The following is a 17,345-nucleotide window of genomic DNA, read 5'->3' as shown; positions in this document are numbered from 1 at the left end:
TTCATGTTTATGTATATACATTTTTATGTCTATGTGTATGTAAATATGTATATGTATATTTATGTAATTGGAGTATGTATATTTATATGTATATGCATATGTATATGTATTTGTATATGTATATGTATATGTACATGTATATGTATATGTTCATGTATGTATATGTATGTATATGTATGTATATATATACGTATGTATTTATGTGTAGATGTATATATGGATGTATAGATGGATGTATTTTCATAGCCTCCTAAATCTTTTTTTTTACGAGGCAATGATATGTTTATATCCGAAAAACCCTAAAACCTTAGAATCGCGAGGTTAAGCGTCAGTTGAGCGTCAGTTGAGCGTCAGTTGAGCGTTCAGTTGAGCGTCAGTTGAGCGTCAGTTGAGCGTCAGTTGAGCGTCAGTTGAGCGTCAGTTGAGCGTCAGACTTAAGAATCGCAGAGTTAACCGTCAGACAAAGTCGGGTTGCATGCGTATTCAAATTTAGCTGTCGTCGCAATTTTAAGACGCAATTTTAAGATGCAATTTTAACGCGTCAGACTTGAGCGTCAGATATTGTGATCGCAGTCTTAACAAACATGTTTGACGCCACTCACTGCGTTGTGCGACGTGTTTTTATTCTACGTTGTAAAATGTCATTGTTTTATAAATATAACAAAATAAAAACATGTAAAATAACAGCTGTTCTTCTGTTGTTGTTGTTTTTTTAACCCCAGTTAAAACAATACGAACGCAACAGCTGTCACAATTGTCATTGTGAATGGAATGCCGAATTGACAGCCCTGTTGTGACTATGTATGTAGTGAGTAGCGAGTAGTGACGGGTGATCCCAGTCACCCAGTCACCCCCCTCTGGCACCTGCCCACCGTCGGGCCCACGACCCCACTCACAATGCCCAACATCATTGACATTCTCTCACTCTCTCTCTGACTCTCTCTACCTACTCTAGCTAGAATAGTAGAGAGTAGAAGAGAGTTGTGACTACTCTTCAGAGTGAGAGTGCTCGTCTGTGTAATGAGTATTGACTATTTACTCTATTTACTCTCTAGAGTCGAGAGAGTCTTATTAATTCCTTAGGCTGGGCTTGCTACTGCATCCCAAGTCCCAGGCCTGGGTACTCATAAATATGGATGCCCTCTCATATATTTCATATTATGTACCAGATGCGCCATAATACATATTTACGTTTTAGCGTGTTGTAGCTCATATTAAATATTTCATATTTCCAATTTTTCACTATACATTCCATATTTTCGTTTTGTCGTCCCTCAGAGCCCTAATATTGGTCTCATATTACCGAACATCGCGATTTTAAACATACTTTTTTTTGGGGGTGTTTTCTGCACTGAAGCAGCCAAATTGAACCGGCTACCATGTATCCACGTACATAGTAGTCGACTTTTAAATCAGTCTGTCCTATATTTTTTGGTCGCATATTTCATAATTTATTTCAGCTTTTTGCCATTTTGCATATTTTCCAAAAAATTCTTCCCAGAGTTTTGACTATACGAGGCTAACCTGTTAGGAGGGAATGAGCATCTAAATAAGCGGGCTGAGCCGCCAAGCCTTCAGCCTCTGAACTTCTGAATCCTGGCCTGTAGGTTGTGGCCCTGAGCCTGAGCCTCTGAGCCTCTGAGCCTCTGTGACCGGCTGAGGTTGAAAACTTGGATTCCTCTGAACGGACCTGACTCATCTGTGTGAGGGCTGAGGCCTGAGGTTGTAAGCTAAAACCTTATAAAGTTTGGCGTCATGTAAATATATATAAAAGTTGACTTTTCAACGTTTAACGGATTTTTTTTATAGCGTTGCAAGGTGTTTTGGTATATTTTGACCTGTATATAGTGTGTTTGTGGCCTAAATAATGTTCGTAAATACCTATTTTAATCCTTTTGGTCTCAATTTTTGATATTTGAATGTGTCGTCAGGATATAAATCTGGTATGTATATGCCTACTGCCTGACCGGAAATTTGGCCCTACTGTAAAGTGTAAATGGGACATTGAAATGGAAGTATAAAATACCATAGCCTTCTAAGTAGACACGTTTGATTTTCAGCGGGTTGCAACTTGCAACGATACGAGGTTTCAGGTTAGGCTGTTTAAAAATAAAATAAAACTGACTATACGGCTATCGGCATACGCCCGTAAATACACACAAGAGAGCATGGCCCTCTGGATTTGAGTCTGCGCTAAATTTACGATGTCGTCGGAAGAAATCTGATTTCTGCTCGGGACCCAAATCCAGAGGGCCATGGAGAGAGGCGTACATTTGTCTAAAAAAGTATGAAAAAAAAAGTGATGGTTGTCGGACACTCCAAAATCCGAGCTGGCTCTGGGCCCTGGGACTGGGCAGACTGTAATTCGCTTTGTACATCCTTTAGTTAAATTCGACATCCATTGTCTGGCTGTTTCAATTAACAATCGATCAAGTAACAACGTGGTTTTTTTACTTTTTTTAATTACAATTTTCGTTTTATACATATTCCTTTGCTCTCACACTCCAGTGTCCAGAGAGACTGATGAGAGAGAGAGAGAGAGGAGAGCCTGAGCCTTGAGCCCCTGGGGCCTAAGGTTCTGAAATCTGAGGTCCTGAGACCTGAGACTGTCCTAAGACCTGTCTCCTGTAAAGGGCTGAGGCCGTTGTGAGGCTTAATACCTGAGCCAGTGAGCCCTCTCAATTCTACTCAAGTATAGACCATAGATACACAGAGGGAGAGAGAGATAGAGGGCTGAGGGCCTGCGGCCTGAGGCCTTAGGGCTGAGACCTGAGAACCTCAGAATGAGAAGAGGGATTTTACATATACATATATTCTTAAAAGAAAGAGATAAAAAATATAATACTGTAGTCTGTACATCTTTGTACATACTATACAGTATTTATATAGCTGTAAATATAGTTTGTTTAAAAAAAATTTAATTAGCGGGGAGTCTGGGACTGGGAGTTAGAAGTTAGGAGCTGGGAGTTGGGAGACAGCGATTACGTCACCAGTCACCACAAGACCACAAGTCCAGAACAAGTACAGGAGTACCTGGCAATCAGTGATAAAATAGGAAGTAAAGAATCATAAAAAAAGAAATACTTAAAAACAGTAAACTGGCAACCGCTGAAATGCACGAAACGCATGCGGCCTCTACCAGAGCCAAGCGAAATTGGCTCATTAATTACTTCAAATGGTTGTTGCGATAGCCGGCTCCGAGAGATGCTCGCAGCTCTCAGGGGTTCAAACTTCAACTCAAAGTCGCTCATTGTTGTCAGCTGTGTTTAAAAATAAATAATTGTTCATTAATCTAGTCATGACTCTCACAGTGACACAGAGTCACAATGTCACAACAAGAGTCAAGAGTTAAGAACTCAAGACCCACAGCTTCACAGGCTCACAGCCTGTGGACACTGGCTCACAGTCACAGCCTGGTGACCCTGGTCAGAGACACAGGGAGTCAGAGACACAGGCCACAACTCACAAATGTGACAAGTGACAACTCGCAATACTGATCTGAATCAGTGAATAAATCGCACACAGTTGTCCGAACAATGACATTAGCCGCAAGTTGCCAGAATGACTCATGCGCCTCGTGCAAATTCAGTACAGGTAAATAATATTTTTTTTTGCCAATTTTGAAAGTCCTGTGTAAATATTTTTTTGCTCGTACAAGAAGCAGCAGTAGGGTTGGCAACTTGGCATACTACATATCATCACGTAGTTGATTACTGTTCGTTTGGTACTAATCTAAATGTGGAAGTCTTTCTATAAATTATGTAATGGCGCCCAACAATATGTCTTTAAAACTGAAATTTCTCAGATGTTTGCCCCTGAAGTCATTTAATCAGTCGTGCAAAATCGACACTGATCCCAAAACTGAAGATACGTTAATCGATACTTTGTCTATTTCGAAGGGTGATAAAAACCACGCGTCCAAGGTCAAGCAGTCAGGCAGACGCTCAAAAGCACTGGCAAAATCATGTAGTTCAATGCTTAACGTCGCAAGCGCATGTGAGCTACATGTACCTGCCCGCAGATCTTCCATTTTCGGTCCGAGACCTGTACGAGACAGCATGTCTACTCCTAGGCTAGCAGAAGTTCTGAGCTTTCGAGAGGACAATTACCCAACAGCGAGAGTTGATTTCGTACGGTATACGCGTGCTCGTGCATGCGAAGAGAACGTATTATTTCTAATGGAGTTCGAAAAATTTCACACACTCGTGGAGCGAACCCGTGGGCAAGATAAGTATCATGAGTTGGTGATGGCCATAGCAGTCAAAATTGTGGACGACTATGTTCACGATCAGGCATTGCACCCCTTGAATATCGATAGCAAATTGAAAACACAAGTACTGGGATACATCCTTGATTGCGATTTGGAAAATATAATCCTTTCTTTGAGCAGCATTGCGAAGGAAATCGTGGCGATTCTCGAATATGGAGTGTGGGAGCAATTTGTTGAGTGGAGGCGTTCTCAGTAACCCAGCAAACACTCTAATCCAAGCTTGTGTCCTGTCAAAATTTTGGCTGAATACATAATGTTTTGATCCATATTAGGGCTGTCGGAACGCCGTACGATGGCTACACTCACGCGCTTCAAAAGTTAAAAGCGAACAATGCTGTCGTTGAGGTTTCACGACCAATAAGCTCCCAGCGAAAGTTTCCTTTTGCGATATTACCAGAGCAAAATTCAGGAGTTGCATTGGGAGCGTATACAAATTTTAAACAGCGTGCACCCCATGACTGAGAATCGCGTATGGTTCACAGTCCCCTTCAAACGCACAACAACACAACCTGCTAAGTAAAGTGCGTACTCATACCGTTGCTGACCTGTTGAAGACTCTTGTGAGATGGACTTGGTCATGTACAGCAGAATGCAGCCATTCGAGATGGACGATTGAATACTACGTAACGCGAAACTTCGGAGCGCATCGCATCTCACGACGAAAGATATTGCACAAATAGAAATCATCATATACATTCATAGCTTGCACTCCATGAGTTGATAGTGATTTCCGTCTATCCTCCAAATACATCCGATGGCCCTGACCACCTGCGCCTCCGCAGGAATGATATGTTGCGATTGTATTCTGATGTCATTCAACACGGATGCGTAATACGAAATAAACCTACAACAATCCCTAGAGACCAAAAGCAATAAAGTGCCTTTGTGGCAAGAACCTTAGAAAAATAATGTGCCGGTTATAAAACAATCATATTTCTGATTCTTCGATTCGACTGATGTACTCAGAACGATCATGTTCTTTGCTAACCGCATTGCACCTATCAGCGTTCAATTATACCCAAAGAACGCTCTCTCCCAATGCTTTGGATAACAACCACATGCACTCTTACTTCTATTGATGATCGATTCATCTCAAGGAACATGAGCCTCATTAAGAGTTAGTATTGACGAGAATATAGTAGCACTTCGAGTCTTTTGCAGGGAGGGGCCGCATCCCCTAGAGAATAATAAATACTACTGAAGACTGAAATCAAGAGCCCTTGCCCCCGCAATCTTCGCATTGGTGCAAAGAAGCACCTCCACTGTAAAGTTAGTATAATTTTTTTTTTGATGTGTTACAGGTTTCCTGTGATATGGCATTGGACTGTATTAAGTTTTATACTCATTTGAAGGATGCATGTTCCTTCCAGAAGTTGACCGACTCTGAATATTTCTCACGTTCAAGCTTCACGCCGCTACCACCCTCGTCGCGTCCAAGTGCATTCCTACGAGAAAGAAAATTAAGCTTTGAGAGCATTATACTAAACCATTTTGATGTAGTATTTAGATATGCTTAATAAAAATCGAGTGCAATTTACATTAAAACATTCAGATGACGCAATTTTTTAAATGCGGCACAGTGCTTGGGTGAGTTTGCAAAATTCGTTGCGAGGCGGCGCGTGTTCTTATTGTTATGGCGGCCATACTACCACCTGGCTATGCTCGATCTCCTAAGTGTAGAGCTACATCATTTGCCCCAGATCACAAGATAATATAAATCGAAGAATTGTACTAGAGCTTCAATCGAGATACCTGAGCATCGTTATAGGCTGCATAGGCAGTTCGTAATCTTTCGTCTGACCCTTCACGGATATAATGCCCCAGGGCGCGCTCATAATCTTACCGGGATTGCCCATGGCCTCGTTCTCCTGTTAGCGTATTATCAAGAGCACGGGAATGGTGTGCTGAGGAGCTGTATCATAGAGTCAGAGCAACTCACCGTCCAAACACATATCAAATAAGAACGCTACACTGTTAGTGGCATTCGGCCAATCCCGATTGCTTTGTCTAGTACTTCATGCATGCATGTGAAATACACCTACAAGTAATGTATGGGAACATCTATTTCAGAAATAATTTCAGCGCCTGTCATTTTGGTTATACAAAGATTGCAGATCGAGAAACATGCCCTCAACTTCTCAAGTAGCCCACCGCGCATCCGAAATATGGCACTACTACAACATCCTACTATACAGAAACATCTGCCCTCTACTAGAGGGCGGCTAAAATGTCAGCCAGAGTCAACCCTTCACCAACAACTACTTCGCCCGGCCAAGCATATAAAATGTGTTCAAACACAATGTGTTATTGATGCGTAAGGGTAGTCAGAAAAACAAAGAGATAGAGACATTTGATATACACACCTTGATGATCTGCTCTTTACTGTAAAGTATAATGTCCAGGTGCGTTGCGTCTGGCGCGGTCACATCCTCGGTTTTGAAAAACCGGACTAGCACTGGAAGCTCCTAGAAAGGAGTAAAGGTAGCGCACAGATTATTGTGCAGATCAAAGAGTCAGGCATCAAGGAACTCTTAGCCACAAAAAGACAGCATAAACGAAGGACTGACTAGGGAGTGATACTCGAGCATGTGTACTCTGTATTGACATATTGAAGAGTACAAAGGTAGCAGGTCCTATACTATCAAAGATTCACACGTAAGCGGAGTGCCAAAGAACAGTGGGTCTAAGGTGCCCGATAAGTACTGCATACTGATTAAAGCACGTTACAAACGACGTACGATCGATCAGTTCTAAATACTGGTGTATTTGCACAACACAGATTGCATCACAACAATTGACACAAAATATACGGAGTAGACGTGGTCGGAAATTGGAATATGGACGGAATATACCTTTTCACTACGAGCCTCATACTCTGTCTGGAGCAGGCTCCGGTTATCGGCTGTAATTCGTGCGTATCCACACTTGACCCCGCAGAAATTTGGTATAAACAAGTGCTTGCAAAACGGTGCATACCTAAACGAAATATAGAAAAACATGCTCATTAGGATATGGTCAACACAAGAGGTATCACCCCAGGAGTGTCACGCCTGAAGAATATACATGTGTAGACATGACTCAGATATTCTCGGCTACTCGTTGAGAAACGGCATGGATCAATTCAGTTTCGATATATGCAATATCAGCCACACAACCTTTCAAAGTGGTTTCCGGCTGGCACAGTGTGCTTAGCGTTACACCAAGGAAGCCAAAGTGTCAAATTTACATACCCATCCTTAAGTGTTGCTTCACCAGATGTGTAAAATTCATTCACCTTGGCTTCAAACTCAGATGGATCGAATTTGATTCGTGTACCGGTATAGTTGGGGTCATCAAATTGGCGCATGGCAAAATCATCTGATATCGATTGAAGCAATGTACTGTGAAACTTCAATCTTACTGTCTTGAACAGCGTCGACTTTTAGGCAATTAGTTGAATATCGATCATATAACTCTTGTAGAGCTCTCATAACATATATACAGCCCAGATACACGCATCATTTCGTCTATAAAGAGTTCCAGCTACGCCAAACTTGTATGCTAAACAAGTATATACAAGCACGCATGACACACTTGAAATTGACATGTATACCACGCCAATTTTTACTTTCAAAATATCCCTCGGGTGCACAGAGAATACATCATAATATTTACCGAACAGCAGGAAAAATATACATATACAAGAAGTAGAAGAGGAGATAGAAAAAGTCAAATAATGCTCCTAATATGTATAGTGGACGTGCGCGTATGATCCATAGTAGTGTTCATACCCTTGGATATTCATCGAGAAAGTCAATTCGGGCGTACGGACGCGAGACAAATCCTCAGGATTGTAATGGAGAAGTGTTTAATTCCGACATACCCATGACGAAGGTGTGGGCAGAGGAACTCATGATTATATTGTGGCCAGTTCGTAGTAACTCTTTCCTGTATGTTGCTAACCTAAGCATCATAGCCGTACATATTATTTACATTTCTCGCCAAGAGGCAGTCTATAAACATCCCAGTACGTACATATGTCATCACTGATCATTGTCATGTATTGATTTTATTTGGCATGATCATTGTCATGTATTTATTTTATTTGGCGAAATTTTGAGGAATATCTATGGACCATCCGCGCCCCGCGTTGTAATCCTCAGCCAATAATATACCGCTTTTTAAGTCGAGTCTACCAAGTACTGGCCAGGCTGCTGACGGCCTGACAGATCGACTGCTGACGGCCTGACAGATCGACTGCTGACGGCCTAAGCGTAGCCTTCTATTTAAATGAACACTGGTCCTGAGTCCTGACTGCTGAATTTGGTTTTCAAATCCATATGTATTTAAAAATAAAACATACGTTCATTATCATTTACTCTATTTTTGAGTGTTTACCGATAACCTTTTGACTGCGAGGCAATGTATACGCCGGTGCCGTTGTTTGAGTTTAATCCTTCACATCGATTCTTGCAATGGGTCTACAAAAATTCCATCCACACAACAGTGATACAGCAGTAAAGCGTTCTGCGCAAATTGTACACCTTAGCATAGCAACTAACAATAGCTCAGTCACAGCATTTCAAATCTCTTCTTTCAATTCGAGAATCAACTACCAGTGCCGTTCCTTAGATCCCACACAGGAATTGTTTCTGTGTTTTAGCTACCATCTAAAGCACTACGCCTTTAAAATGTTGCAAGCATTTCAAGATAAACCCTAAAACTAAAAGCACCTTATCGAGCTTGGATGTCATGGTTGGCAAACTTTACTTTCAAAATTCGTTCTGCAATCATTAATTACACCTCGTCATATGTTCATTTTTTGAGAGTTTATTTATGAATTCAATGTTAAGCTTGAACTCTACCATGTCTCTGTAAGTCAGCTTAGCCATTCTTCAAGTGTATTATCGCAGTTGGATTGTTTAGGCGGAAAAATCTATTAGCTTAACATAAAATGTTAACCGTGGCAGAATACTACACCAGGTTACTTCATATGAAAACCTCAATAGGGTTATAACATATTTATAGGGCTTTGGACTATAACGATATGAATCGACGGCTGTATCTGTTCGGCTGTATTGATTTCTTTCTTCAGGTTATCCTAGCTGGTTAATTCGGCACTGCGATATTATTGCGTGTTCCCATTTCGATGAGTTGGTGCTCCGTGTACTACCCACTGCTGTCCTGCTTCGTATCCGCGCTCAAATAGCTCATCGCCATACGCTTTTAGATCCTCCGGCGGCATCAACATGTTGTAAGCATATCTGAATACAGATCGACCAGCCCAAGTCTCGCGCGGGACCTGTGGAGCGATTTTGATCGGGAAAAAAAGTTAATTGCTTGGATATGGTATACAAAAATGTTCAGATTTGGGACAGAACGGTTCGCATGAATTTGATCGGTACAATATAGTCGCATCTATTTATAACTCGGTCAAACTAAAATTGAAGCAGAACGACAATGAATAGGCACACACGGTGCTACTCTAGCAATATATGCCTCATGATACACTTCCTTATCTTTCCCACGAGTATCATACCTTATTTGGACAGATATCAACCTCACAGCCAATCGCATATTCTGAAGGAAGAACACAGACATGCACACCGTTCAAATTCTTAGGTAGTGATGGAACAATCTTTAGCAGACCTCCATCCACCAGTTTCTCGCCTGCAATATTTGAGAGATGTCGAGTTGAAAGAACGGTTCTACAGTTATATCAATGACACAAGGAGTCGCCTTGTTGCATTTAAGGCATACCCTACGTACATAACTCAACTAGCGAATGAACTTTATGCCACGCAAGTCAAACGAATATAAAAATCGCCAAGGCGGCACACACAAGCCGGTTAACAGGAACATTCACTACGAACGCATGCGTACCTTTATGTTCGTGATACGGGCGTCCCCTGTGAAGATACCCTGGTATGTGGCATGAAGCCAATGCGGCAGAGATCAATTCCTCCTTTGTGCCGAACTGGTCTATAACCAGTGACTCCGACGAAGGATTTGGCCATATACGCAAGACATGTATACCAACAACTCCACTACAACGAATATGAGCATCGTCCGGAAGTTCTGGGAGAGATGGAAAGAGAGAATTATATATCAGAGTACAAAATCAAACGTGCATACACACACACACACACACACACATACACAGACACAGACACAGAAACACACACGTACACAGACACAAACACGCACACACCCGCACACACACATACACACACACACAACACGCACACACACACACACACACACACACACACACACACACACACACATATATATATATAAAATATATATATTGTAATTGGTTGGTGACATGTGTGACACTGAGTCCATGTGACGCGCGACACTGAGTCCACGTGACGTATGACAATGATTCAGCGTGACGTGTGACGCTCAGTCTGCGAGTGGACTTGTGTGCACGATGGTGAGTTTTGGTAAGTGCATAAAATACACAGAACAAGGTGGAAAGATGTAAATTGAAGACTTCCTTTATGTAAGCCAATAGATTGCGTACACAAACTAAGTGACTGTGTATGGATATGAGAATTTAAGTTAACTTAAGATAGACTTAAACATGTAAAGTATATAGATGATGGCAACAGTAACCAGAAGGCAACGGCTGCCATAGGAAACTAACCTGTTGTAGGCATCATAAGGGGGTGGGCTGGCATATATGAGATGATACCATGAAGTGATCAGTCATCATAGTTTCAAGAAACTATTACACTACTTTAATACACAGTAACGATTCCAAGTTGGGATTTGTCGGTTTTGCGCATAGGAAGTACTAACAATATATATATATATATATATATATATATATATATATATATATATATATATATATATATATATATATATATATATATATATATATATATATATATATATATATATATATATCTATACATACATACACATATATATAAAAACAAACTCATACACAGTCGATTCAAGTGCATTCATATAATCGTAGCTATGGCTACTATTGTACAACGTCTATCTACGGTATAGACATATGTGTCGCTTTTCCTAATACGTACATTCGCCAGAAGTGCGAAGTCAGTGCGAGTATCTAAAATGCTTTGGAGACTACAATATTATTCACACACCTCTCATCAACATCTCCCGCAATACTGGGGCTAAATTGCCATATATCCCATTGTTATCGTTACAATAATCGCCCATATGCCTTGCGCTCTCCATCATATGCTTCACGGGCAGTCCGCAGGCAATCCACACAGCTGTGAGGGCTCCACCACTTGCACCGGCCAGATATGGGTAAGCAGGTGTAAATTTGCTCTGATGTTTATGTGAGAACTCGCGCTCACTTACATGCTTGTAGACGTCGGTATTATCAGAATGCACCATCTCCTCCTTACTAATTCTATCTGAGTGCTCGTGCTTGGACAGACCGTGTTGAGTAAAATATCCATACTCTTGCAAGGCATAAACTACACCAAGATGGAATGCCGAAGCCCACCCGGCGCCACTGAAGGAGAATGCATTGTGGTCCAAGCTAGTCTTATGCGCAGGGTGGTGCTGCGCATGTCTGGGAAGTCTTTTAGGATGAGAATGCTCGTGTACGAATGACCGTACCGCCTTTGGCTGTCTTCGCGTCGTCAGTCCTCGGTGCTGTACGTGAAGTAGCGAATGCCGCGGGCGCAAAAGGCGATTGACTAAGGTGCTTGCGCTGAGACTCATCTTCATACGCTTGTTGATGTGTATTGGTTGTGAGGCCAAAGTAGACTAATTTTATTCGCCTGTGGTTGAGCGCAAGCTTCACTTGTGGTATTTTCAGAAGTTACATATATGTATTGTTATTTATATATTTATATATATGTGTCCGCACAGCGCGCTTTGTACTTTTCAGCGGCGTTTCAGTTGGCCACAGCCAATTGCCCGCGAAAAGTCGAACCCCCGCTTGAATTCGTATTTACACCGACAGATAATATATAAATAAATAAATAGTTCAGCTGGCTATAAATATGTATTTCTATTATAGTCTGCCATAATAGACACGCTCAGACACATGGAAGTAAAGCGATTCCAAGCACTCGAGAGTCGAGGGCATGAAAGGCACAACTTCATTTGCATGCATTTTAGATTAGGCGTAGCTTTAATATGTATGATATAAATCCACACTCAGTCTCCATCGCACACACTCGTGTTCACAATTAAATGAAATTCACACGTAAGCGTCAACGAAAATAGCAATTCGAAAACACCAGCCGCCCATCCTGCAACAAAAGTCTTGTATTTGTAGTACAGCCTTCTGAATTACACAGAGAGAAGGCTATGATAATAGAAAATAGTCAAATCAATAAGCTTGATAGGCTTCCGAGTTCTGACGCAACTCTTGGCAGCCGACTAATCGGCAGGGGTTCCAACGTCCACGTAGACGACTGTCCGGTCTTTATCGGACACGGTAAAACACAGCGCGTTACTCTACCGTGTGCGCCCACACCAAACAAGCCTTACGGCACAAGCCATAGATATATTCATGTGAATACATGCGGATACATGTCATGCGTACGGTATAAGTGTGTATGCAAATCTCATCTACGTATTTGTATTTATGGTGTTTAGAAATTCGGAGCTATGAACATGATGTAGTAGCCTTTCTAGGTATGTTTTTAGTATAGTAGCCTAGTTGCCGTCTGATCAACGATAGCTACAATTAATACTACGTGTTTAATGTTCGTTATCTAGCCATTCTAGTTGTGTGCAAGTTATCTGCACTTGATAGCATCTATTGCATACAATAACCCATGTTATTGTTGTCATTGTGATTGCTCTTCGTTCACTACGACAGCTGGAGACGCACACTTCTTTTGCGTCCCTAACGCCGCTTCCTCTGGGCCTGACCCTGGGAGAGATGTTGAAGCTATGCTACAATTTGTTATTTGATTCTACGTTCATCAGGGAGTATCATAGACACTCGGAAGTAGGAAGCCAGGACGGAGCAGGCGGAACTCTTCCGCACAGGGACCGGATGTGCTATGCATAGCGTATTCGCAGTGAGCCTACGAGCTAGCCAAAGGTTATGTCTTTGGGCAGATAGGGCCCGAATTAACTGCATCTCGCCACGAGACGAGCTCAGATGAAACATAGGTCGAAATAAAACCTCATACGCCAACAGAGTTAATGTTCTGCTATCGTATTCCCATCATGCGGGCGCTTATCTCCGTCAGTTTGGGTAAAGCCTTCCGCCGCCCTTCCTTCCAGGCACGTTCTTCCCTTTCTTCGCGCCGTTTCGCAAAGGCACTACGTGTTCTATTTTTATCACCCAGCTCCGCCATCATAGGGTTTACAGCCGTATCGCCCGATGTATTCCTTCTGTCCAACCCTACTGCTTCACTGTGGTCCTCATCGAGCTCGACGATCATGGGCCTACGGACATTCCTACTACCATCTTCGATCTGTGGTTGGCTGGGCTGATTTCTACCTACAGTCGGTGTTATTGTGTCCTTTCCCGTGACTTCACTGTCAATGTCCGACGTGCTCTGTGTGGTAAGCGATTCGCCACCGTCTACCGCATCATCGGCTCGTAGTTCGCTTCTCGTATCAAAATATCTTGGTTTTGCCAAATGGCGACCCTCTGCGGCGCTTGCCAGCCTACTGTGGCCCGCTGAAGTTTGTACTTTCTCTCTACTAGTGCGCGCTGGATTGCTATTTAGATGAACCGTATTTCCTTGTTGAGCTCGATGCTCCCGTAGACCCCCATTCCCCTCTAAACATACCAAGCTTGTTGACCCGTCTTTGAACCGTGCGGCATCCACGCCGGCCACCTCCGACTGTAGTGCCTCTAAGTGGGATCGTTCATCCTTCACCACCTGCGTACACGCTGCAATGTTCTGGCGTCTCGTCGTAGACCCCCCCGCGAGAGGATCGTTAATCCAGGCTAGATAGAACCAGGCTTTGCGCGCGTGGTTGGCATGCTGTCGCTTCCTCGCCTTCCGTTTGCGATCGTCATGGTTGGAGTGTGTTTCTATTGTATATTGGGGATCAGCTACTTCAGAGTCTGCTGATCGATGTTACAGGATTGAATAAAATGGGAATATCAGGATACGTCTGGAAGCGTGACACCCACAGATCAAGTAATATGTGATATAGGGACAGAACAAGGCCCACTCTCTCATATACAAACGGAATGTTATACATGCATTAGAACCATCTTATAATGAGTCATCAAGGAAAAAGGTGTACATAAATGAACACAACGTGCATACGTCACCTCATGCTGGCATACACAAGGACTCGAAACAGATGCAGACTAAGTGTCACTTCACATATTTCTACGCTAAATTGCCCATTAAAACGCTCCACATGCAACACCAGGTACGGGCATAGTCTCAGAGATGGGTACGTACCCTGCGCAGGGTCGTACATCACCAGCCAGAAGTGAAGATCGGCGAGTGCTACCACCAGGCACTCGTGCGAGAGTCTCAACAGTGTCTCCACATCGCCCAATACACGCGCAGCATCCCAGGTTGGAGTCGATCTGCAGGCGAGTCTGTCCGTAGCCCTCTGTAAAAATGACTGCACCGCCTGAGACGCACTCTCATGAACAGCGGAGTCGCTCAACACCGCACACATCTCCAATAAGCACATGTATGCCCTCGTACTGGACAAATCGCCATTGAAGCTTCTCAGTGTGTATACGAGTGCGAGAACCATATCCAGTAGGTTGTACTGAAGTGCGGATGCCTGCGCAAGTTGTGAGTGTTGCGGTCGTTTGCCAATGTGTGTAGCGCTGCCTGGTGCCCTCACCCTCGATGTCGCCGGTCGCGACCGGGAGAGAGCGCAGAATTCCGGTATACAGTCAGGTACGTATATGTTCGGCTCTTCCTGCTCAGGTGTACAAGGGTTGCCATTTGTATATATTACTGCTGAGGTGTGGAGCGGAGCGGTGATGATATGCATCTTATGAAACCATGCCGGAAGCGCATACTCACGACAGAAACGCAAGCCACAACCCCACAGATTAACAATTGGTAATTTGAGGATAGGCATGCCACACGCTTTCAAAAGGTATCAAGAGGTCTTTACACACAGATATGCCCAACATGTGCTCCAAATGCATACTCAACGTCAAGCCGGGTGTGTTGAATGGACAGTTCGTCTAGGCAGAAAAATGGGGTGAGAAATATCACAGTTACACTCACAGGTCTGACTCGGTGCAATGTGTATTGACCGGTACCACAGCGCTAAAACAGAACACGCCACTCAAGTAAACCAGTGGGTTTCTGAGTCAAACAGTGGATATTCAGCACAGCCCAATAATAGGGGTTGGTCACCTACTACGCTCGGGAAGCACAGCGCGGTCGTATTGATGAGGGCGACTTGGCTGTCGCAGCTCGTGTCACTGCTGCGCTGGTTTCGACGCACGCATATGTCACACAGCATCGCACGAGAGATAAGCTCTACACTTCACGTTGAACTGCACACTAACAATACAGCATTACCTAGCAAACGCCACAGGCCCTGCACACTATGAATTCTCCTACCAGACCTACAATGCTGGTGGTTCCAACACACTCCACGGTCATACCATATCCCACCAGGCCACCCACAGCGTCAGCATATTACCCATGCGACCATCTGCTATGCTGGCTTCAAAGTCCTTCTTCTCCTTTGCGGTGAATGATTGCCATATGGCCTCCGCGGCCTCGTCGTCGTCTGCGAATTAATCGAGTGACGCCCATTAGTCTTTCTCCATTTGAGTATGATAGTAACAAACTCATAAGATGCTAAATAACGAAAGGATAATAGCAACCAGACCCATGTGCGGCATAGTATACAAAACAAATAACCGTGACTGGGTGAAAAATTCATTGCGTATAGGAACTTGTGGGTGTGTCTAACAGTACAGCACACCAAATACGTCAAATGTGTATGGGCAACACGATACTTGACGAGTAATAGCAACAGAGAGTGTGTGGAAACTCACCTGTAGAGGACAAACACTACACACGTTTAGAATATCCTCAGGTTGCAAACTTTGTGGTCCTGATGTTGGAGTGGAACAACGCCGTGGCTATTAACATCTGACCAAACGAAACAACACATTTGCTGATGCAACCTTTTTAAAGGCAAGTTAGGAATACGGCGCCAGGAGCCCTTGATCCACAAAGAAACACACCCAAATTTATAGAAAACCCCATGACATCTTCAAAAAGTAGCGAAGAGCAGACAGGGACGCGTCGCTAAACAGTATTGATAGGCATCAGCAACGTCAGGTCAAACAAATATCTCAGCGCCTTTCACAGCGTACAACTCCAACACAGCAACAAAAGAACAGCGCATGTGGGGCAAATCCCGAACCCCAGTCACAGGCAACAACACCATGAGCCCACAATCCTACAATCACGCTCACAAAGAGAGACAGCTCGAAGGTAGTAGGATCATTGTGCGACATAGAGCGAGCTAGTGTAAAACAGTGCCACAACATATGGATATGAATCAGCTCGGAAAACCTGAACACTCACCTAGGTCGATACCCGCGAGCCGCTCCATGATTGCAGTTGCATCATCGTCGCTATCTCCATCCATCGACTCAGTGCCATAGCTAGAATTTACCCCATTCTGATCCGCTAAAATATTCAAATTTGCTATATCCCCATCCTGATTGGTTGGCGTTTGGTGCTGGGCGCGCTCCACCATCGCCAGAATTTCCTCACGCTCGTCTCTGGAGACTTCTCTCCGACCAAGTTCTTCATGCACCTATCATATGGGTATACGACAAGCACGCAGTGCGTAAATTTTTGACGTGAACTAGTGACACATCGTGCGGTTATCCATCGAGAGTATGGATGAGCGGGTAAGCAGTCAGTGTAATACACCAATCCGTACGGTGGATAATCGTGGTTAACGACTAGGGTATTATTATATGACAGTACCTACCTACCCACGCATGTACACACACACTCACACACACACACACACACATATATATATATATATATATATACTACACACACGCACACACGCACACACACACACACACGTGTGTACACATATATATATATACATGTATATATATATATACTTACACATACACACACACACACACACACAC

At 43.3% G+C, this 17,345-nt stretch overlaps 4 protein-coding genes across 5 annotated transcripts in view; 1 reads left to right on the top strand and 3 right to left on the bottom strand.

Moving 5' to 3' along the window:
* Nucleotides 1-3,555: 3,555 nt before the first annotated feature.
* SARC_01801 lies at nucleotides 3,556-5,166 on the top strand. 2 transcript variants are annotated; one of them, XM_014304470.1, is made up of 2 exons: nucleotides 3,556-3,594; nucleotides 3,900-5,166. In XM_014304470.1, the coding sequence occupies exons 1-2, from the start codon at nucleotides 3,562-3,564 to the stop codon at nucleotides 4,464-4,466; spliced, it is 600 nt and encodes a 199-aa protein (XP_014159945.1). In that variant the 5' UTR covers nucleotides 3,556-3,561; the 3' UTR covers nucleotides 4,467-5,166. The 2 variants fall into 2 exon arrangements, with proteins under 2 accessions (XP_014159945.1, XP_014159944.1); XM_014304469.1 differs by lacking the exon at nucleotides 3,556-3,594 and having other exon boundaries at nucleotides 3,700-5,166.
* Nucleotides 5,167-5,532: 366 nt separating this feature from the next.
* On the bottom strand, nucleotides 5,533-8,278 carry SARC_01800 (hypothetical protein). The gene is made up of 6 exons (XM_014304468.1): nucleotides 8,133-8,278; nucleotides 7,501-7,627; nucleotides 7,123-7,246; nucleotides 6,634-6,735; nucleotides 6,023-6,138; nucleotides 5,533-5,715 (listed from the first exon to the last, which is right to left on the bottom strand). Exons 1-6 carry the CDS (start codon nucleotides 8,221-8,223, stop codon nucleotides 5,613-5,615), a joined length of 663 nt encoding a protein of 220 aa, XP_014159943.1. The 5' UTR covers nucleotides 8,224-8,278; the 3' UTR covers nucleotides 5,533-5,612.
* A 784-nt stretch (nucleotides 8,279-9,062) lies between these two features.
* SARC_01799 (hypothetical protein) lies at nucleotides 9,063-12,064 on the bottom strand. Its single transcript, XM_014304467.1, has 4 exons — nucleotides 11,377-12,064; nucleotides 10,133-10,327; nucleotides 9,789-9,919; nucleotides 9,063-9,551 (listed from the first exon to the last, which is right to left on the bottom strand). The coding sequence occupies exons 1-4, from the start codon at nucleotides 11,972-11,974 to the stop codon at nucleotides 9,378-9,380; spliced, it is 1,098 nt and encodes a 365-aa protein (XP_014159942.1). The 5' UTR covers nucleotides 11,975-12,064; the 3' UTR covers nucleotides 9,063-9,377.
* A 774-nt stretch (nucleotides 12,065-12,838) lies between these two features.
* The window catches only part of SARC_01798 (hypothetical protein), a 6,337-nt gene continuing 1,830 nt past the window's right edge, over nucleotides 12,839-17,345 (bottom strand). Inside the window, exons 3-6 of the mRNA XM_014304466.1 lie at nucleotides 16,756-16,990; nucleotides 15,819-15,946; nucleotides 14,638-15,115; nucleotides 12,839-14,288 (exon numbers count right to left, since the gene is read on the bottom strand). Coding sequence (XP_014159941.1) covers nucleotides 13,420-14,288; nucleotides 14,638-15,115; nucleotides 15,819-15,946; nucleotides 16,756-16,990 — 1,710 coding nt within the window. The 3' untranslated portion in view covers nucleotides 12,839-13,419. The remainder of the gene's footprint in view (nucleotides 14,289-14,637; nucleotides 15,116-15,818; nucleotides 15,947-16,755; nucleotides 16,991-17,345) is intronic.

Source organism: Sphaeroforma arctica (genome assembly GCF_001186125.1).
Source record: "Sphaeroforma arctica JP610 unplaced genomic scaffold supercont1.75, whole genome shotgun sequence".
NCBI classification, from domain to species: Eukaryota; class Ichthyosporea; order Ichthyophonida; genus Sphaeroforma; species Sphaeroforma arctica.
The sequence above is the reverse complement of the archived record's forward strand: the minus strand, read 5'-3'. Positions and strand labels throughout refer to the sequence as shown.

Excerpts from the sequence above, each read along its gene's own strand:
- SARC_01801 (XM_014304469.1), top strand. The coding sequence starts at position 3,765 with ATGGCGCCCAACAATATGTCTTTAAAACTGAAATTTCTCAGATGTTTG.
- SARC_01800 (XM_014304468.1), bottom strand. The coding sequence starts at position 8,223 with ATGATGCTTAGGTTAGCAACATACAGGAAAGAGTTACTACGAACTGGC. Across the intron at positions 7,247-7,500 it reads GAAGCAACACTTAAGGATGG|GTATGCACCGTTTTGCAAGC; the intron begins GTATGTAAATTT and ends TATTTCGTTTAG. Across the intron at positions 6,139-6,633 it reads GTAAAGAGCAGATCATCAAG|GAGAACGAGGCCATGGGCAA; the intron begins GTGTGTATATCA and ends ATACGCTAACAG.
- SARC_01799 (XM_014304467.1), bottom strand. The coding sequence starts at position 11,974 with ATGAAGATGAGTCTCAGCGCAAGCACCTTAGTCAATCGCCTTTTGCGC. Across the intron at positions 10,328-11,376 it reads GCGGGAGATGTTGATGAGAG|AACTTCCGGACGATGCTCAT; the intron begins GTGTGTGAATAA and ends CATCTCTCCCAG. Across the intron at positions 9,920-10,132 it reads CCCGTATCACGAACATAAAG|GCGAGAAACTGGTGGATGGA; the intron begins GTACGCATGCGT and ends CAAATATTGCAG.